The sequence below is a fragment of the Bidens hawaiensis genome, unplaced genomic scaffold, assembly GCF_021521415.1.
Source record: "Bidens hawaiensis isolate Kalapana, Puna unplaced genomic scaffold, B.hawaiensis_p1.1 tig00028295_1, whole genome shotgun sequence".
Lineage (NCBI taxonomy): Eukaryota > Viridiplantae > Streptophyta > Magnoliopsida > Asterales > Asteraceae > Bidens > Bidens hawaiensis.
This window is the reverse complement of record NW_027494617.1, coordinates 233,057-255,333: the sequence shown is the minus strand read 5'-3', so window position 1 is coordinate 255,333 and position 22,277 is coordinate 233,057. Positions and strand designations below refer to the sequence as shown.

Here is a 22,277-nt window from a genome sequence, read left to right as displayed (position 1 = left end):
AAATTCTAACCACGATCTCTGCCTCATGTTCAATTCTTTATGCTCGAATAAGTACTTTAAACTTTTATGATCAGTGTAAATGGTACACTTTGTACCATACAGAAAATGTCTCCATATCTTGAGAGCATGTACTACTGCTGCTATCTCTAAATCATGCGTCAGGAAAGTACTCTCGTTGACTTTCAACTGTCTAGACGTGATGTGTGTTGCGTGCAGCTTGTAAAATATAAAGGTAGGATGATTTGCTTTTGCACAAGATCGTGTTTTAAATTTATAAAAGTGATTTTTACAAAGACTAAACACACACAAAATAGGCAAGCGTACCTATAGTGTACGCATAATAGTATTGGTAAGAACCAAGTATCGATCCGTGGACACAAATGTTTCTAATAATGAATCGTCGTTTTATTTTACTCGGAGGTTTTAATCATATTTGGGGTTGCTTTTTTGAACTTTTTATAAAAAGTAAATACTTATATATAATATATAGGTGACCAAGACGAGAAATTATAAACAAGTAGTTCAATTTTATGAAGGTTACTATCTAAGATCAAGAATCAAATCCATTTTATCCTTGATGATTAATTTGTAAACATGTGATGAACTTGTCGTAATAATATATGATAGGATAGCCCTCATTTCTAAGTGAGTGTATCCTATGACATAAAAGAAAGTAGCATGCGCATTTTAAAGTCGACCCTTTCCTAATGGCATGCTACCACGAGAATGTCAATTTGAGTTGGCAAGTAGTTTAGTAAAGTAGAAAGATTAGGATTGACTTCGATTTCTCAAATACCAATTCTAACAACTTCAGGTGGTTATAGTTTATCACATAACCTCCCCTTGGTTGATATAAGTAGGTTATAATTACACATTCCGTTAACATATGATTTCTTTAACTAGCATGATATCCTAAGCAATCGCGTTAACGAAGCTGTTTTCGGATTACCAAAACTTAAGAGAAATAGAGCATAACGTATAGATAATCATTTCTAAGTACAATATAAGAATCCATGTTTCGTTAAGTTATCAAAGTATTTCTATCTTTCAAAAACATGAATCGATCATGAATGATTGTCAATGTAATCGACAATCACCAACTTTGAATTGTTGAATTAAGATTGTGAAACATTTCTCATCAAAAGATAATTGCAAGATAACCATGTACTTAACCAAACTAAACCACATGTTTTATATAATCATCAAGTAAAACAAAGCTTCTTCATAGATTTTAGATGGTAGATGGAGTTTAGCTCATAATGAGCATAGTTATGAACATTGAGATGGATGATAATAACAAACACATGATTAAACTAGAACAATCTAACCAAATGTGGATGAATCTTCCTTCTTAATGATGATGGTGGATGGATGATGATAATGGTTGATGATGATGACCTCCAAGCCTTCAAACTCTTCACTAGATCTTCAATGTGAGTGTATGGGTGTTTTTATAAGTGAAAACTGTAAGGCCCCGTTACCGGTAGCCCTACTTTGGATGTTGGATTTACTCATAAACACAGTTCAAATATCAGAGTTAATTAAAACTTTACCCGGAACATAAAAGCTTTCATAAAACATTTCATAACAATCCGAAACTTGCCTTAACAAACAACTTGTCTTTCAAAAGCAAAGTAATTAAAATTAAAACATCATAAGTCTTCAGATGACAGACTCTTATTCTTCTGCCACGTGTCCCCTCAAGCGAGCTGCCTCATTCTACTCACCTGCGTGCATACTAAAAGTCAGCTACGCTGAGTGAGTCCTAGTTAATCAAGCATAATAAATTACATACACTTACCTTCAATCATGCATCCGAAGATACATAATAATTACTTTACTAACTACTTTCATTACATTATTTCATACGTACATTCATACTTTATTACTTTCATACTATATAGTTACTGTCCATTCTATCTCAGATATTATTAGGGTCTGGTCCCTCTTTCCTTTGTCTATCTCAGAAATTTTAGGGTCTGGTCCATTTCTTGTCTATCTCAGATATTAGTAGGGTCTGGTCCCTTTTTACTTCTCTATCTCAGATATTATAAAGGGTCTGGTCCCTCCTTCTCTATCTCAGATATTATTAGGGTCTGGTCCCTCTTTCTTCATCTTCGTACATACTGTCTTTACATACCCATAACATGCATACTTTCTTTAATCATTCATACATATTCATATACTGTATATATATCTATCGTACACATTCATTTATCATAAACATACCTCCCTTGTTAGCACGTGCAATATCCGAAGATCGTTCACATGCCGACAAGCTTTCATTCACATTTAAGATATACATACATAACATATAAACCATATAAGGCATACACTTACCAGTTAAGGTAAGTGTATTAACTATCACATCGAGTATGCACACAGCCCCGAAAACGTAACAAAGAAATGGGGCTAGAAACTCACCTGAATGCGGTTACGTTCACCGTTAATCGTAATCCCTTTATTCAGTTGTGCACGGCTGACTGTATAATAAGTACACGTATCAATTAACTATCACTACTCATATCATCTTTCTAGTCTTAGCTACTACCCACAACGAACGGGGGTCCGAGGGCAGCGCCCCTGGCAGCGAGGTCTAGGGGCGGCAGACCCTAGCAGGGTCCAAGGGGCAGAGCCCCTGGCTGGGGTCGAGCTGCCAGGTCAGCTTGGAAAAAATTTATTTCCATTAACTGTCTTAACATATTTTTCATTAGGATTTTAATTTATTTCCCAGCGAACTTAACTTTTGGCGAACTTAATTTTAAGCGAATTTATTGTTAGCGAACTTAAGCATAGGCGAAATTAGTGTTCGACGAAGTTAACCCTAAGCGAGCATATGCCAGGCGAAGTTAAGCATTAGCGAACTTAGCCTTAGGAGAAGTTATCATGGGCGAACTTGGTAACAGACGAACTTATACCTCAGTGAACTTATGGTGGCGAAGTTTAGCAGTGGAGAACTTAGCTTGAAGGCGAAGTTGCCCAGCAGGGGTTACTGTTCGCTCTAAAACCCCTTAATCATAATCGTTTCATCCTGAAATCCTTGAATGCGAGTTTAACCAAACCCGTAAACATTCTCAAGTTCATTTTCGGATAAAACTTGACCCGTAATAGCATAAAGCATGAAACTTTAAGGCTTAAACATTTAATACTAGATCTAGGATTCATTTTACACGAGCCGCACATATTCGCAGGTCTAACGAGTTCGTTTTAGCATCAAGTTCGCAACTTTACGTTTCATTTATATCCGATCTATACTCGTTCTAAGTTTCAAGACTGAACGTCTATAAAAACGTAATCTTTAGGATCAAAACATACCTTAACGGGTTCGTTTGGTTTCGTTTGGCTTGATTATGAACTCTAGATCTTGTGTTTATCTTGTATGCTAAAGATCTAATCACCAACTAGTGCTTGCTTGGCTTCGTTCCTATCCCCTAGCTCACGGCCGAATATAGTGGTGTAGGGTGTGTGTGTATTTTGAGTGTTTAGAGATTTATGAAAGATGGAAATGATAGTTAGGGTTTTAGGATGGTTTAAGGGGTATTTATATCCCTTAAAGCCCATGGACCTAAGGCCCATTCCCTTTAATCCATCTTAATTAGTCCAAGTCCATGATCTTTATAAATACTAATTTATTATTCAGGCCCAATAACTAAACGCGACTTTCTTTTATTAAATACGAAATTTAGGACGTTACAAAAACCATATAGAACTCTCTTCAAGGCACACTTCTCAAATGACACAAGAGCTTCTATTTATAGGCTGTCTGGAGATAGAAGCACGGCCCCGTGCTTTATTAAGCACGACCCCGTGTCTACGTGTCCTAATTGCATGTTGTCAGATCGTACATGATGACTCACCACGGCCCCGTGCTTCCTGAGGCACGACCCCGTGCTTTTTAGTGACATGTGCTAATTCTTTTTGTCATTTCTAAAAGGTAATCATGGCCCCATGTCCATTGAAGCACGACCCCGTGTCCAGTTGTCTTTTATTTTATCTTTTCTTGTAGATTTTGTCTTTTTCTGATAAGAGAGCACGGCCCCGTGTTTCCAGAAGCACGATCCCGTGTTTCCAGAAGCACGACCCCGTGTTTCCAGAAGCACATCCCCATGTTCTCAGAAGCACAACCCTATGTTTTCTGTAGCACAACCCCATGTTTTGCTGTTTTCTTTGGTTTTTTCATTCGTTTCTTCGTTTGAGGCTTGGATTCACCTGAAAATATATTTTAACATGATAAGTAGTTATTTTAACTATATTATACGATAAAAGTTGCAGTTTTTAGAGATTATTTAATGCTAAAAAGATGTATGTTTTTCTATACATCAAGACGCATAAGCTATCACTTTTCCTCGTTGCATCAACACGCAACCTAACCCACGATGCGAAGCATTAGTACAAACAACCAAATCCTCGTTACCATCGGGTAAAGCAAGGATTGGAGCTTGCGTGAGTCTTTTCTTTAATTCCTCAAAAGCTTCTTCTTGGAACTTACCCCAATTGAATACTACCGATTTTCGGGTCATACCGGTCAACAGTGCGGCTATCTTGGAGAAGCCTTCGATAAATCTCCTATAATAGCCAGCCAACACTAAGAAGCTTCGTATATCAGTCGGGTTCTGTGGAGTCTTCCAATTCATTATCGCCTCAATCTTAGCTGGGTCCACGGTAATCCCTTCAGGATTGATCACGTGACCTAGAAACTGCAATTCTCGCAACCAGAACGCGCATTTTGAAAACTTAGCTCACAACTTCTCTTTCTTCAGAGTCTCCAATACCTCTCTCAGATGCTCAGCATGATCTGACTCATTCTTTGAATAGATTAATATATCATCAATGAAGACGATAACTAACTTATCCAACATCGGCCGACACACCCTATTCATCATATCCATAAATGATGCGGGAGCATTCGTTAGACCGAATGACATCACAAGGAACTCGTAGTGTCCATACCGCGTCCAAAACGCTGTTTTAGGGATGTCTGTCTCTCTCACTTTCAGCTGATGATAGCCTGATCTGAGATCTATTTGTGAGAACCAAATTGAACCTTGTAGTTGGTCAAATAGATCATCAATCCTTGGCAAAGGACATCTGTTCTTTACCGTAAGCTTGTTCAACTCGCGATAATCAATACACATTCTCATACTTCTATCCTTCTTCTTAACAAACAACACTGGTGAGCCCCACGGGGAAATACTTGCCCTTATAAAACCTCTATCGAGGATTTCTTGTAGCCGGGACATTAATTCCTTCATCTTGGACGGCGCTAGACGGTAAGGCACTTTCGCGACGGGCTGGGCTCCTGGTAAATTAGTGACCTTGATATAACTTTATACCGGAGTTAAATCTATCTGGAATTCTATCTCACGCTCCGGTGGCAACCCCGGAAGATCTTCAGGAAAGACTTCTGGGTAGTCGCACACAATAGGAACATCTTTCCTTTCTTTTGTCTCGGCCGTGGCGTTGACAACATACGCCAGGTTGGCACCGCACCCTCGCCTTAACAAACCCTCGACTTTTATCAGGTACGCATCCCGCCCTCTTATAGTTTATTATCTAAGCCGATGCACGACACATTATTGAATAAACGAAATTTCATTTATTATTATAACTGAAAGTATGATGTTACATAAACCATTGTTCTCGTAAAATATATTTCTTGTTGCATGTTTATTTATCAAAATGCAACAATTGAACTGTAGTTGTACTACATGAGAGAGCTCTCTTGTCTGAAATATCACAAGACAATGCATGTTCTTGTGTAGGAACACTTTGTGTGCGTATTTGTTAAGATTTCTTCACTGTGTCTTTTAAAATAAAGTAGAAAATCCTGATTTAGAAGTACATTCTATAAAAAAGTTGACAAATCATTTGAGTATTAAACAAAATAATTAACTTGCAATAAGTACTTCAAAAATATGATTTACATGAGTTAATTATTTATTGTAACACCCAAAATTTTAGACTAAAAAATCAATCTCAATACAAAAAATAGTCTCAACCTTTACAAATATTAAACGCATGTGTGCTATTTAAACTTTACAACCCTTTTCATGAATCACAACTACTAACAAAACATCGAAGCTTGTTTCCTAATACAACTTAGTTTGACACCTTATAAAAACATTGAGTATGACGATCCATTTCGAGACTTAATCTTGATTTCTGTTATTCGATGAGTTTAACTAGAAAGAAAGTATATTCGCACACACAATATTAGCAAACCACTAAATGAGGTTACACATTGAAAACCTAAGTAACACTCCCAAGTTATCAGAATCTTATGTGGCGTATAATACACTGTCAACACATCATACGCCATCCCCCTTTTCCTTGGGTTATTTTACACCGCATACAAAAGCTTGTGGCATACACTCTTGCATACCATTATATAATAAGCATGTGTATTGTACGTAAGTTACAAGTCATTCAAGACTTGTACCGATTTTAAACTTCTTTCCTACTGACAACATCGATAACATGTAAATCATATCATCGTTAAAACATAAAAAATAAAAAAAGAAGAAAAAGAAAAAGAAAACTTAAAATATTAGAAACATATTAGAGAGGTGTAATAAAATTCCAACTGTAAACTTGGTTAAAACCTTCGATTATTTCAGACACCTAAAATAATGTTTATGACACATTACACTATGTAACAACATGGTCTCCACAAACCCCATCAATCCATCAATAACCATCACTTCACCACCTCTTTCTCTCTCTCTCACCAAAACACACACACAATTTGTATGTATATATGTTGCCTCCAATGACTGTTGTTTAGAAAGCTTTTTACCTCTTTTCATAATCCCAAAAGGTAAAAAAGTAAATTCCTTTCCTTTGCTTGTCACTTTCCCAGTTAATATATATAATATTATATTTATATAGACATACACACACAAACACATAGTTATTATCTATCTATCTATCTATTCTACAGTCTACACGCACGCCCCTCATACCTTTTACTCTAGAAACCCCTTTACTCTAAAAGCCATAAACATAAACTTGGTGTAAGTCTTTTTATTGCTGACAAAATCTGTCATTTTCCATTGTTTTAGGCTGAATCTTTCAAATCTTGTCAAGTAAAACTTGAAGATTTTGACCGATTCAAATGGGTTTGGTGTAAATTGTAATCTTGTTTCTTTTTGTTCAAAGTTTTTGAAAAGATCTACCAAAAAGGTGGACTTTGACGGCTATGATGAAATGAAGACTTTTGGTTGATTCCTTGGTGGGGTCCTTTATTGACTATCACCTTATATTGACCAAAATCATCAACACCCATATTGGATTGGATCTTTTTGCATAATTCTGGTATTTTTTCTTCTTCTTTAATCTGATTTAGGGTTTCTAGAAATTACTCAATTGATCATGTTTTCACTTCAATTTTGTGCTAATTGGAGTTAATGTTTGGTTCTTTGTGGTTCCTGATTTTTTACAAAGTTGAAGTGATTTTTTCGGGTAATCCGATTTGGGTTTTTTACAAATCAGTCAAATCTATCATTTTCTGAATTGGCTAGTTGAAATCTGATGATATAAAGCCCTAATTTGATTCTTTATAATGGTTGAGTTTTTCAAGAATTTCCCTAAAATTGAAGTGATTTTGTTGGTTATTTGATTTGGGTGAATCTATCATTTTCTGATCTGGGTAGTTGAAATCTGATGTTATAAGCCCTAATTCGATCAAAAAATTGTTTTTTTTTTAATCTTGAAGCTTTTTAAAGAACTGGGATGAAGGATATGGATGAACACAGGGCAAAAGATTGGAGAGAAACAGTAAAAAAGATGCTTCCTAAAGGAACACCACTGCCTGAAGAAAGTGATGAGCTTGATTACTCGATCGCGATAGAATACATGGGACCCGATGTATCTTACGAGCTTCCTCGGGTAGAACCTTTAGATATAAACACTCGATCAATCCCAACTGCATCTTTAGCCGAATCATTCTCCGGTTCAAGAAGATCCGTCACTCGTGATGTTGGCCCGGGCCCGCCTGTAGTCGACCCGATCCCATTGCCTGTTTCTTATATCGCAGATGTAAACGGGTCACCAAATCAAAGCCCGAGACTATCTGGAAGCTCAGAGTCTGTTATCTCGGTTTTGCATAACGCGGACTCGTTTTCGGCTTCCCCATCGGGCTCTCCCGGTTCGGTTCATAACCGAGATGATGGTCATGCGAACGGGGTTCGACGGGGACCGGTTGTAACTTTCAACACGGTTGATCGATCGGAACGAAAAGAAGTCGAGAGGCCCGGTTATCCCGAATACGTTGCTGTTTCTAAAGAAAAGATGAAAAAGACGCAAAAACGACGCGTTTGTTATCGGTGTGGTAAAGCAAAGTGGGAAAGTAAAGAATCCTGTTTAGTTTGTGATGCAAAGTATTGTAGCAACTGTGTTCTTAGAGCAATGGGATCAATGCCCGAGGGTCGGAAGTGCGTTACATGTCTTGGTGAGACGATTGACGAGTCGAAACGTCTTATTTTGGGGAAAAACTCGAGGCTATTATCGCGTATACTTAGTCCTTTGGAAGTTAAACAGATAATGAAAGCTGAAAAAGAATGTTCTGCTAATCAGCTACGACCCGAACAGTTAATTGTTAATGGGTATCCGCTTAAACCCGAGGAAATGGCTGAACTTTTGGGCTGCCCGTTACCACCACGGAAACTGAAACCGGGAAAGTATTGGTATGATAAAGAATCTGGTCTTTGGGGAAAGGTATATAATCGTAATTAAACTTCTTATAAAATTTTTGTTCTGATAAAAAAAGTTTATCAACCTTTTGAATGTTATAACATTTTAACTATATTCTGTTTTAAATATTTATTGTTCCGGAGCTTTGTTATAGTTTTTATTATTTATTTGTATAGTTGTATCTAACTAATATTATCATTTATTATTGTAAATTGTTTATGAGGTTCTAGAGGATCTTGAGCTATTCTTAACCCGAACTCACAAATTTTCATGGTTGAGATGAAAATATAGTTAGGTTTAACCTATAACACCGAATACTAATTTCCCTTTTATCTTTTAGTTTTGACTTTTGACATAAAATACCCGATCCATTTAAGTTATGACATGTGATATGTATATACTTTTAATTTGGCCAAATGGGTGGGTCGGTCTGGGTTGGGTAACAGCTCAAATCGGTAATTAGTTATACGGGTTGTAACATTGCGGGTGAGGTTGCCCTAAAAGATTTTTTTGGCGATTATAGGTAATTAGTGATTACTTAATCAAATCCGATTATAAAAATAATATTATTTCAATAATATTTTGATTTAGGAGGTTTATGCATTAAAAATGCACTGCGAGTGACTCTGATCTAATTTATAGAATTATTAGTAATTGGATTAAAACTGTCAGATGTATATTTTCATGTAAATATTGTAATATTTTGTTTTAATTTTTCAGGACGGAGAAAAGCCCGATAGAGTTGTGAGTTCAAATTTGAGTTTTACTGGGAAACTTAGTCCAAGGGCAAGCAACGGAAATACAGAAGTTTACATGAATGGTCGAGAAATTACAAAGACTGAGCTGAGAGTGTTGAGGGTAGATTTATTTTTCATAAATTAATAATGTGTTAAATGTGATTGCAAAAACAATATAATTACACTAGCAAACAAATCACAAAAATAAACAAATCACTAAATTTTTGTGAGAATAAAAAGAACAAACCTATATTGTTTTGGTTCATAATTTTAAAAACTTTTACCTCTTACATACAAATGTATATCATGTACATACAAACCATTAACCTAGTTTGTTAATATGTAATCTTCATTTCTAAACATTTACCTATACATTTGTAAGTTGTGTGTAGGAAATAGAATTTACACATGATTTGCACGTGTAAGTTCTATTACTTAACACATTTTCTTTCTATACATCCTTTTAGTATATTAGAAGTGATGGATACCCATTGCATTTCAATTTTCTTGTATTTAAAAAAAATTTAAGATTGGAATAATGGATAAATATTTTGTTCTTTCTGTTCTCACAAAAAACTGTATTAAAAAATACACCTTTTATGACTGTGACGTATAACTATTTTTTTATTTCCCACCATCACAAGTAAACGGGTTAAAACATCCATCACTAATTTTCTCTGTTCTTCTAAATTCCGTTTTGTCGATTTGTTACAGCTGGCAAATGTGCAATGTCCCCGTGACACTCATTTTTGGGTTTACGATGACGGTCGTTATGAGGAGGAAGGCCAAAATAATATCAAAGGAAACATATGGGAAAAGGTATATAAAATATCATATAACTGTGTTTTTTTTTGGTGGGGGGGGGCAAGTGTGTGCATAATACTTAGGATAATTATGTGTTTTTGTGTAGGCGAGCACACGGCTTCTTTGTTCATTGTTATCGTTGCCTGTGCCACACGGGCAGCCACAAAGAGAGAAGGATGAACCCAGCAATTATAATACTGTTCCTAATTACTTTGAGCCCAAAAAAATTCAAAAGCTTTTGTTACTTGGACTTGAAGGATCAGGCACAAGCACCATCTTTAAGCAGGTATTTTGTTTTAAAGTTATATAAATCACTCTTTCTCAGCGAGTGTTAGAAAGCAAGTGTTTGTATGTACATCGTTTATTTTTTAAATTTTGTCCAAAAAAAACAAATTATTCTTTTAGGTTATGGCATAAAACATATATATATATGTATATTTTAAAAATTATATAATTAAATAGGTTCGACCCGAAACTGATCTGAACCCATTTTGACTAACCTAAACCCAGTGGCGGATCTAGGAATTTTTTTCAGGTGGTGCACTACTTTTAGATGCTTCAATTTCATGGAATCAAATATAAAAATTTCGGGTTGGTTCGATGGTTTAGGTCGGTTCATTACATAATAAAAATATGATAAAATAATAAAAATGACATCATCATTCGAAATTAAAAAACACATAATATAAATACAATGGTCGTTACGAATTAAAAAAGAAACTTTTAGTTGTTTCCTGCGAGCCATCATCTTTTGAAATCGTTAAATAATACAAATACAATGGTTCGGCCGAATGCCCGGACGGACTACCGGAGGAAGGAGGTGTGGCGCCTGCATAATCATGGAGAGGGGAGAGAGGCAGAGAGCGGCGTTTGTAATTATATCTTTGTTTAAAAGTTTTGTTTATGAAACCCTTAAAAGCTGCATAGAAAATTCTTTTTATTTTTAAAGTAGTGTAAAACAGATTTGAACTCCAAAAGGCTGCATTATAAAAATAAATAAAAAAGTAGTGTAAAACGGATTTGAACCTGTGACCTTCAATTAACCAACTCATAGACTTATCACCAGACCAACAACTTATATTCTAATTAGGATGGTTCCTTTCTAATTTATAAGACGGTTCACTCTATTATTTTCTATATATCAATACGCTATTATTTCGAAACTCGGGTGGTTCCTGGGAACCACCCATTTACTAGGTGGATCTGCCCATGCCTAAACTTGTACATTTTGTGTTGGGTTCGTGTTTTGTTATAAATTCACACCTTTTAACACTTATGTCTGAAACTTTTGTCAAGTATGATTAAAAAAATCATGTTTTTCGCTTATATACTGATTTTTGGACTAAAATGTTCTGAATATGTTTTTTTTGCATATAAGTATTCCTTGACCAATTTTCGACCAGTTTCCTTTAATATTCTTGATCTTTCAAGGTGGACCCGTTAGAGATAAAAACATAAACTCGAATCGACCCATTATTAAGTAAACGGGTCAAAATTGCCACCTCTACAACATACCAAAATGGGCGGGTTGGGTAACCATATAAAACATGTAAAATTCTTGGATATTTATAATATTATATATGCATACAAAAAAGAAATGTAAAATAATGATCCTATTTTTTCTTTAAATTGGCAGGCAAAATTCTTATATGGCAACCGATTTAGTGACGAAGAGTTGCAAAATATTAAGCTTATGATTCAAAGCAACATGTATAGATACCTCAGCATATTGCTCGATGGCCGAGAGCGTTTCGAGGAAGAAGCATTGATGAAAAAGAATTCCAACGAGACAAGTATTTAATTATCTCAACTTATTTATAAAAACATGCACGCTTTTAGGAGAATGTGTTCATTAATAAATTTGTTGTTTAATTTCAGGCAATGAGGAAAACGATGAAGAAAGTGATGTTTGTGTGTACTCGCTTAACCCGAGACTGAAGCATTTTTCTGACTGGTTACTTGATATTATCGCGACCGGAGATTTGGATGCGTTTTTCCCGGCTGCAACACGCGAATATGCTCCGCTTGTTGAAGAGGTGTGGAAGGATCCAGCCATTCAGGAAACTTATAAAAGGAGAAGTGAATTGCATTTTCTACCCGATGTTGCAGAGTACTTCTTGAGTCGGGTATTTTGTTTATTATCTCATTTTTCGGCTGTTATTTATCATTTTGTTTAGTTGGTTCGGGACTTCGGGTCAAAATGAGTAAAATTTATGCAGGTGGAAATGTGTTGACCACTTGACCATGATAGTAACAGTTGGATAAACACGATTGCGAATACCATTTATTACATAGTAGTAAAATAAAGATTAATAAAGCTTGCTAGGAGGTTGTACACTTTGGGTGACTTTTGACTTGTTTGACCATTTTTCTCTTTTTGCTGACTTTTTTATTTTGCTTTATTCATTTAAAGCATTCAACCTGCTTGACCATTTCCATCATTTGCTGACTTTTTGTTTTTATTCTCATTATTTTATCCACTGGAAGCATTTTGACCATTTCATTGTTTTGCTAACTTTTTAATCTTATTCATTTGAATTCGACCCATTAGAGAATAGAGATAGAACACAACCCATGATAAGTAAACGGGCCCAAATTGTTTTTTTTTTTTTAAAAAACTTTGTTTCAACATCTTCATCTTCTGTCATATGATGTGACAAAACGAGAATGTAATCCGTTGACTTACAATTCATCCGAATGTTAAATTCCAAAAAATGGCCATTTTATTACAGCAACAAGATTTACTATTTTTCAAACATGTTTATGATATAATGTTGTGTCGGGTTCAGGCGGTTGAGGTTTCCAGCAACGAATATGAACCGTCCGAGCATGACATACTATACGCTGAAGGAGTGACCCAAGGAAATGGGTTGGCTTTTATTGAATTCTCCCTTGATGACCGTAGTCCCATGTCCGAGACGTTTACCGACAATCTTGATGGTCAATCACAACCTCTTTCCAGGTATATTTATATATTTTTTCTCCAGATTCACTCACAAAATTGCCCTTAATTTATTTGGTTAAATGCACTAATATAAGTTTAAAAAAATAAAAATAAAATGAAAAAAACTGCTGCTTGTGAAGAATTTAAATTATTTTGAAAAATAAATTGATAGGATAAATAATATAGAGTTAAGTTCAAGAGGAAAATATGTGTGGTCATGGTTTGGTTCCGTTATGACTTATGAGCCAAAACCAGCATTATAATCGACGCTTTCGTTTTTAGTTTTTCAAAACAGTCCGGTTTTGGTTAAAAGCATTTTCGGTTAGTGTTAAATACAATTTTGTTAATTCGGTTAGCCACCAGCTTTGCTCATGGGTCGATTAAAACTGATTTCAGTCAATAAATCTAATTATATTTTGTGCAAAAAAAAATAAAATAAAATAAAAATGAGTAAACATGTTTATAAACTTGTAATTTTTTTTATCATTATAGTTGAATTTTAAATTATAAGCCATGACTTATTATTAATGATCTTCTTTTTGTTAGATACCAACTCATTAGAGTAAACGCGAAAGGAATGAACGAAGGCTGTCGATGGGTGGAAATGTTTGAGGACGTTCGTGTCGTCGTCTTTTGTGTCGCCCTAAGTGACTATGACCAAATGTGGCTATCACCCGACGCCTCGGGAAGCGGGTCCCTCCTTCAAAACAAGATGATCCAAAGCAAAGAACTTTTCGAGTCAATGGTCAAACACCCATGTTTCAAAGACACCCCATTCGTTCTAATCCTAAACAAATACGACCTTTTCGAGGAGAAACTGAAGCAAACCCCGTTAAGTGCGTGCGAGTGGTTCACCGACTTCAGCCCGGTTCGACCCTACACCAATAACCATAACCTGGCTCACCAAGCCTACTATTATGTGGCGGTGAAGTTCAAGGATTTGTATGCATCTTTGACCACTCAAAAGCTGTATGTGTGGCAATCGCGGGCTCGGGACCGTGTGACTGTTGATGAAGCGTTTAAGTACATAAGGGAGATAGTGAAGTGGGATGATGAGAAGGAAGAGACGTACTATAACGGGCCTGAAGACTCGTTTTATAGTACAACGGATGTAAGCTCGCCACCGCGGGTTTCTTAGGGTTGAATGAAGTGAGGTGAGGTGAGGTGAGGTGAATTATGTTTTGATTTGTGTTTATGGTTTTTGTGTAGATAAGATGGTGATGGTGATGGTGATGGTGAATAAGTTATGATTTTATTTGGATTTTTTTAAGGGTTAGTGAATGTGTTTATGCACTTGGGAGTTTAAATATTCCATTTCAAATTTTCAACAACTCGCATTTGTTATAACTAATGTAATTCTCTCTTGATTGCTTATTTGTGAAAACGTATAACGATTGTTTATGCAAATGTTATAACTTATGTATTTAGTCTTTAAAAAACTTATTTGTTAATGTAAATATTGTATTGTTAGATATATTTGTTAGAAGTTACTTTTGACAACTATAAACATATACAACAATAACAAAACCTTTATGAAGAGATTACAACCATTAAAAGGATTGTCTGTCTATGTGCATTCAGTGAGTCAGAACTCCAATATGACAGATTGTTTATATGCGTTAACCGGGTAAGAACTCGGTGTGATGTATACAAAAGAATTCTGTACGACTGTACAGATGCTTACAAAGGTTTGCATGAGACGTGACTTAAAGAACAACATACTCGGGTGCTCCCGTTTCCATTGATATTATAACCCACTGAACTTTACCCAACCAGTGAGCCAACCGATGTCTCAAATACTTTATCTGACTCATTCCCAAAACTCTCGGTTGAACCCGTGACACATCAACTGTTCCATCAACATCATCAATCATCCCCTCAATAAGACCAACCTGAAATTATATTAATTCAGACAGTCTCCTAATAAACGTACTCAAGATTAGATTATATCGAATAATATAATTCTTACTGATAGGCTTTTTAAAAGAAGATGCTCCACATCTTTAACAGTAAGTTCCATGAACTCTGCAATGGTGGTCAAAGGGATAGTTCTGTCTTTTGGCGGTAGCCTGCAAGTGAAAGAAGTAAAATATATAGAAAGAATTCGGTTTTTTAATTATATAAACGAAAAGGTGTAAATTTTTTTATGGAAAACCTGAAAATCAATTCCATCAACAGAAGAATGTTGATCTTCTCCATAAGTTTCTTCTCGTTTTTGACCAAAGCAGGCTGAGAATCTACACAAGTTTTGTGAGTCGTACATTGTTCTTGATAATGAACCAGATTCCCAGAGTTAAGTGCTTCGAGAATCTGGTAGATCCATTCATATGGTGACCCTAGAAGACTCTTTATCTGCAAAAGTTTCAAAATTGAAGTTATATCAGTAATGATCTATTGTAATATCTTTATTATAAGTAGAAGAAATAATTTGATAAGATAATTAATTTGTAAATCACTAAACTTCTTGTTTGTAACTTGTGCTTTTGATCTACGTTGTGATGCACACATCAATTTTAGTAATTTACAAATGACTACAAGTTTACAACCTCTCATGCTATTATTATTTGAAAAGTTCATTTACCTCTACTAACCAGTTTAAGGAATATCAACAAACTTTTACCTTAAAAAATAGCTTTCTTTGAGATCTGATTAAGGATTTAAATATTCTTAATCAACCGAAGAGGTGATGGTTATTCATATCCCTCAACATAAATGTTCAATGAGAAAGATATATAAAAAAAATTTAGATGTTATGAAATTAGATCTCATGATTGTAGACGTCATATTAAATAACCATATTAGATGTCTATTTAATAAAAGTTTAAGCATAATTAAGGAAGATGAAGATAATACTCACAATTGGATGCGCAAGTAGTTCTCCGAAGTCATAAATGTTATCTCCCACCATTGCAGTGATGCATGTATGAGAGGCAAAATACTATGATGCAAAACACAACATTTAGATATCCATTATAAAGAATTGTGATTATATGTCATATAGACACATATATGCAGACTATAACAAATTCTTCAGATTAATCATGTGTGACTTACCAATGATATGAAAATTCACCAACAAATAATTAAATATATTATGAGATATAAACATGCACCAAAGCGAGCAATAAACGTAGCTGCATACCCGCTTATGTGAACCTGACCTAATATTTGATTACAAGTATTAGACTAGTAACAGAAGGCATAATATGAACTTGACCTAATTTCAAAGGGTAATTTGAAGGAAGAGATGATAATTAGTACGTACCTGGAGGTTGAAGGTGAGTTGATGCCATAACTTGCGTTGATAGAGATCGTAAAGCGTGTTGCACTCCGGTGATCATTACCAACAGAATCTATGTAATCAATAGCATCCATGGCCATTAATCAATCAAGAACAATGTTGTGCTTTGACGGAGAATTTGGAAATCAGGAGAGCGGGAAAAAGGAAACAAAAACCGATGTCTGTGTTCATTCATTAAGTTTTTATTGGATAGACAGACTGTTCACAAATACTCTACTGAACGAAAATTTTGTGTTCATGTTTGTGTCAGTCCATTAAGGAATTAGGTTTGTCCGTGTCCGTTCATTAGTATTGTAAACGAACGCTAACAGACACTAATGGACAAATGAACACTAACGAACACATATAAACAAATGAACACGCGGACACTAATGGACAAAGGAACACTAACGCGCACTAATGAACATTAATGGACAAACAAACATAAACTACTCTAATACACAAACAAACAAAAACGATTACATATTAACTCAAAAGAATAATCATAAATCCACACGTGTTCACTCACAAATTCAAAATTACACCACAAGATATCTAAAAATAGTTAACACTTAACATAGTAGGCTTGTTTAATTTTTCACTTGATTTATATACCAGGGTAATATGGTAGAAAACAAACAAATAAAAACATATTAATTATAAAATACCACACATTTACAGACCGACGAACGTTACCGAACGTTCATGAATACTATTGAACGAACATGACCTTTGTCCGTGTTCGTCTGCTAAGCTTACCGAACAAATTTTTTTTGTTCATGTCCGGTTCGTTTACTAAACGGATGAACACAAACAAACTTTTTGCCGAACGAACGGCCAGATGTCCGCCGAACATCCGGTTTGTTTACAGCCATAATTATTATTAAAGCCTTATAAATAAATAGTAGATATTGTTATTGTATTAGAAAAACATCATTATGAATACGTTTGAAAAACCGAATTTTAGTAAACAACGAAAAAGAAAATCAAATAACTTATTATGATAAATATTTTTCTAAATCACTTATTTTGTTTTTTTGAATTGGCAAAAGTTTTGGGAGAATTTACCAATCATTTCATTGATCTTCATCCTTTTTTTAAAAAAAATAATAATGTATATTTATAATCTTTGGTTGATATTTTGTATTTGTTAAAAAAAAGTAAAATACATAGGTTTGTATAACTTTTTTTAACATTTCGTTATAAGTTTTAATTAAAACGGATTTTTTTGAAAGAAATAAATATTTTGATCTCATAAAAGACTTTGACACGTGTTTGAACAAGTAAATTTGATTAACTATATTTATGTTTAAAAAAGTAACATAAATTAGAAAAAAAAAATGAAGGATAAAAAGATGGGAAAAGGTTAGTCGTGATAAGGAAAATTACAAAAGGTAACTTATTTTTTCTCATCCAATTTTAAATGTAGTATAGATAATTATAATGTAATATAAATATAGATAATACAGATGATTAATTTTTCTCTCATAAAAAGTATTATAAATGTAAAAAGAATAATTATTATATTTCGTACCAAATAAATTATTTATAAGTTTTAATAATAAAAAAAACTAACGAACCCATATTAAGAAATATATATTTATGAAAGAACTCGGTTTTTAATAAAATATTATATCGAATTGTTCAGAGAAAAAAGTTAAAACAAAACTATACATTAAGATTCAGAAAGGTTAAATGTTACTAGTTATTGATGAAATATCAAATTGTGAATGAAATTTAATTGTTAGAAAGAAAAGAAGGGAAAAAATATATTAAAGTGAAGCAATGAAATAGGGACATGCGTGGGTGGTTAATAAAAAATATGGTGAACTGTTGTGATGCAGGTCGTTCCACCGATCTGTTCATGAAAATAGGTTGGTAAGAAATTACTTTTGTTTTTATTTAATTACATGCGACAACAACCTAGTAAAAAGTTTACTAATGGGATTAGTTTAACCACAACCCGTGAGGTTATTCTCCAACCCACATATACCCCTTATTCTAAAATCCCTAATCTACACCACCACCTTAAAATAATGTCCCAAAGTAATAAATACATGTGAGATTAGCTTGATATGCCATTATTGTTTTACATATAAATCACAATATGGTCGTTGTGGAGGCGGCAAAAGCCACCTGGGCCCATTTTAACACCAAAGTCACCACCAAGCCACGACCTCTCAATCCTCAAAGGGCGTTAGCTTCTTGAGCGCAAAACCTTTCCACTCTTTGAGTGGGGCTGGGGAGTCCACTACTCTTCACCAATCACATGCAAACATGCACACATTTATTTTTTTCTTTTATTTAGATATTAGATAAACCATAACGTGTAAAAAACGTGTTAGTTAAAACAATTGTCTACGTGACAATGACTCACATTTTAATTAGCCCATGATACATAGTCTAAATATACCAAACAAGATTATAAAACCTATTAATAATATCCTATATGTTTGAATATTTTTTAACAGCTAAAGACGCGCCTTTTAATTTTTATTAAATCACCTTGCCTATGTTTAAACCATCATCTTAACCCAAAAAAAAGCTTCAACTATAGAACATAACGTAACACATAATGTCTATGAAATGAATGTTGACCAAAGTCAAAAGGAAACACCTTAATTTGCAACTTGTACCTATCACTTTAAACTTTAAAGTTTAATGGTCGTCTATAATTGTGAATGTAAAGATGAGTTGATGGTTGGCAAATAAAGACCCAAAGTTGTATTCCACACAAACTACCCTCATCCTAAATCAACCATTACATTGACGCCACATGGCTTGACAAATATCCAAACTGCAACAAACAACCACCAAGCTTCTTCATGCAAACTACCATCACAAATGCCACCTCATCCTCATTACCAAATCCTCTTTTTTTAAAAGGCATGACTAAAATGCCCTCAAACTTTCAACTTGAGGGGTAATCTACAACTTGTAACTTGTAACTTGTGGACTTGTGCTACTCTAGAAGTACTATCTTCTGTATCTCACAAAAACTATCATCACTTGGGAACAAAATGACCAAAAACCCATTTCCAATAACTCAATAAAACCCAATACCATTTTATTTTTTTCTAAACTTGAAACATTTAGAAAGAGAGAAAATGGCAGTGTCCACAGTGTACACAGTCCAATCTCTCAACTCAACATGCTCAATCTCAACACCAACAAAATCCCACTTAGCTATTCACCAAAAACAAGTATTGTTCTATGGTAACAAGACCAAAAGGGACAATGTAAGAGGTGGTGCCATAAGATGTTCCAGGGACACAATAGTAATTGGACTGGCAGCCGACTCGGGGTGTGGGAAAAGTACCTTCATGAGGAGGTTAACTAGCGTGTTTGGCGGGGCAGCGGAGCCACCAAAGGGAGGCAATCCGGATTCAAACACACTCATAAGTGACACAACAACGGTTATATGTTTGGATGATTATCATTCGTTGGATAGAACGGGGAGGAAAGTCGAAGGGGTGACCGCACTTGATCCGAGGGCCAATAACTTTGATCTAATGTATGAACAAGTTAAGGCTTTGAAAGATGGTATTGCTGTTGATAAGCCTATTTATAACCATGTTAGTGGTCTTTTGGACCCTCCTGAGCTCATTAAGCCACCTAAGATCCTTGTCATTGAAGGTTTGCACCCAATGTAAGTCTAGTAACTTTTTTAATACTTCAAAGTTACAAATGTGCATAAATATATACTTTTTAACTATAAAACATGTTCCTTAGTCCTTGGATACATATATCATTTGTTCTTTTACTTAAATTTGGATGGCAAGAAAGCAATTGATAATATAACTCATTTGTGACTAACAATTTTAGACAAATAATTTTAAAATAATAATAATAATAATAATAATAATAACAATAATAATTTTTTTGTTCTGGTATATGTAGGTACGATCAAAGAGTAAGAGACCTGTTGGACTTCAGTATCTACTTGGACATTAGCAACGATGTTAAGTTTGCATGGAAAATTCAGGTATTGTATAAAGTCTAAATAATCATAATTAGTTTCAAATGCAAATCCACACACCTTCTTAAATTATCATCCATATCCTAAATAATCTGTTTTCACGATATGTAGAGGGACATGGCAGAAAGAGGGCACAGCCTTGAAAGTATCAAAGCTAGTATTGAAGCCAGAAAGCCAGATTTTGATGCTTATATTGGTATTATACATAACCTCAAAAACTTATGTATATTCTTACCTCCTTCTTAACTAATAAACAAGTCGGCTGGTTCGACCAGTTTGAGATTTCAAATTGTTTTTTTATACAGTTTAACGGTCCACCTGACAACTTGTAACCAGCCATTTAACCTTTTTTTTTTATCTTTTACATTTTAATAATATATGTGTACTATATCCATGAACTTTTAAAAATACTTATTATAAACTTCCCATATTGAGGATAAATAATGAAATTTTTTTTATATGTTTTCATATAACTAAAAATCAAATTATCTATATATTATTATTCTCTTTCAAAACTTATATGCAAGTCGGCTGGTTCCGTCAGTTTGAGATTCATATGGGTCGCTTTTAGTAGTTTAGCGGTTACAGTTTGGAAGTTGGAACTTAGAACCATCCGTTTAACATTTTTAATTTTTCCATTTATATAATATGTCGTTATATATTTGTATTAACTTCAAAAACAATCTTTACCTTATTGGTTCACTGGTCGGACTGGATTTAAAAGCCAGATGACTTCATATACAATTATGAATTATGTGAACGCGTTTTGAATATATTTTTCATTTGATGTTGCAGACCCACAAAAGCAATATGCAGACGCGGTTATAGAGGTGTTGCCTACACAGCTGATACCGGATGACAATGAGGGGAAGGTGCTAAGAGTGAAGTTGATAATGAAAGAGGGAGTCAAGTACTTCAACCCGGTTTACTTGTTTGATGAAGGCTCCACCATCGAATGGGTCCCGTGTGGAAGGAAGCTCACTTGTTCTTATCCTGGTATCAAGTTTTCATATGGCCCAGATTCTTATTACGGTCATGAGGTAATTTCACATAATAATATATGTGACAGGGATAGATTATACATACAAGTAGTGTAATTACACTATTTGATTCGCATATTTAGTACAATTTTTTAGTTTGTACATTAACTTTCCCCTATGTTATTTTATCTCTAACGTGTCAAACCGAAAATTCTTTAACCTTTAGGTGTCAGTGTTGGAGATGGATGGTCAATTTGATAGACTTGATGAGTTGATATATGTTGAGAGCCATTTGAGCAACATCTCCACCAAATTTTATGGAGAAATTACCCAACAAATGTTGAAGCATGCTGACTTCCCTGGCAGCAACAACGGCACTGGTCTCTTCCAAACCATTGTCGGTTTGAAAATCCGAGATCTCTTTGAACAAATCACTGCCAGCAAGGCCGCGGCTCCATTGGAAGCCACAAAAGCTTAAACCATAAATAAACAAACTTTCACGCGCATATGTATTTAGTTTCATTTGTTTTTATCAGGATCTGTAATACAGGGAATCTAATTCTTGAATGAAATCTTGAGATCATTAAAAGTCACTTCCATTATCAAGATTACTGCAAATTCCAGTTTTGGATTCACAAAAACACAAGCTGTTTCACAGTTTTATAGGTTATAACATGAGATCCTTTATTGTTACAAGGTTGTATGTGTTTAGTTTCATTATCAATTTATATATTAATCTGAATCTTTGAACATGAATATATATAGCCACAATCATGAAATATAATAATATTATCATATGAAGGATATTTTATTAGTTTTATGTTAACGTAACATATGAATTTACAAAGCTAGTGAATCGGAC

At 34.5% G+C, this 22,277-nt stretch overlaps 3 protein-coding genes across 4 annotated transcripts; 2 read left to right on the top strand and 1 right to left on the bottom strand.

Annotated features, from left to right (window-relative positions):
• The first annotated feature begins 7,131 nt into the window (after positions 1-7,131).
• Positions 7,132-14,422, top strand: LOC143576779 (extra-large guanine nucleotide-binding protein 3-like). Of its 2 annotated transcripts, XM_077060806.1 has the most exons (9): positions 7,132-7,314; positions 7,715-8,715; positions 9,412-9,549; positions 10,143-10,247; positions 10,339-10,518; positions 11,869-12,025; positions 12,111-12,358; positions 13,022-13,194; positions 13,723-14,422. In XM_077060806.1, exons 2-9 carry the CDS (start codon positions 7,732-7,734, stop codon positions 14,312-14,314), a joined length of 2,577 nt encoding a protein of 858 aa, XP_076916921.1. In that variant the 5' UTR covers positions 7,132-7,314; positions 7,715-7,731; the 3' UTR covers positions 14,315-14,422. The 2 variants fall into 2 exon arrangements, with proteins under 2 accessions (XP_076916921.1, XP_076916922.1); XM_077060807.1 differs by lacking the exon at positions 7,132-7,314 and having other exon boundaries at positions 7,443-8,715.
• A 373-nt stretch (positions 14,423-14,795) lies between these two features.
• LOC143576781 (26S proteasome non-ATPase regulatory subunit 13 homolog B-like) lies at positions 14,796-16,107 on the bottom strand. The gene is made up of 4 exons (XM_077060809.1): positions 16,034-16,107; positions 15,332-15,528; positions 15,146-15,245; positions 14,796-15,068 (listed from the first exon to the last, which is right to left on the bottom strand). The coding sequence occupies exons 1-4, from the start codon at positions 16,082-16,084 to the stop codon at positions 14,883-14,885; spliced, it is 534 nt and encodes a 177-aa protein (XP_076916924.1). The 5' UTR covers positions 16,085-16,107; the 3' UTR covers positions 14,796-14,882.
• A 3,118-nt stretch (positions 16,108-19,225) lies between these two features.
• LOC143576778 (phosphoribulokinase, chloroplastic-like) lies at positions 19,226-22,216 on the top strand. Its single transcript, XM_077060805.1, has 5 exons — positions 19,226-20,105; positions 20,357-20,441; positions 20,547-20,631; positions 21,231-21,475; positions 21,642-22,216. The coding sequence occupies exons 1-5, from the start codon at positions 19,564-19,566 to the stop codon at positions 21,891-21,893; spliced, it is 1,209 nt and encodes a 402-aa protein (XP_076916920.1). The 5' UTR covers positions 19,226-19,563; the 3' UTR covers positions 21,894-22,216.
• Positions 22,217-22,277: the final 61 nt, after the last annotated feature.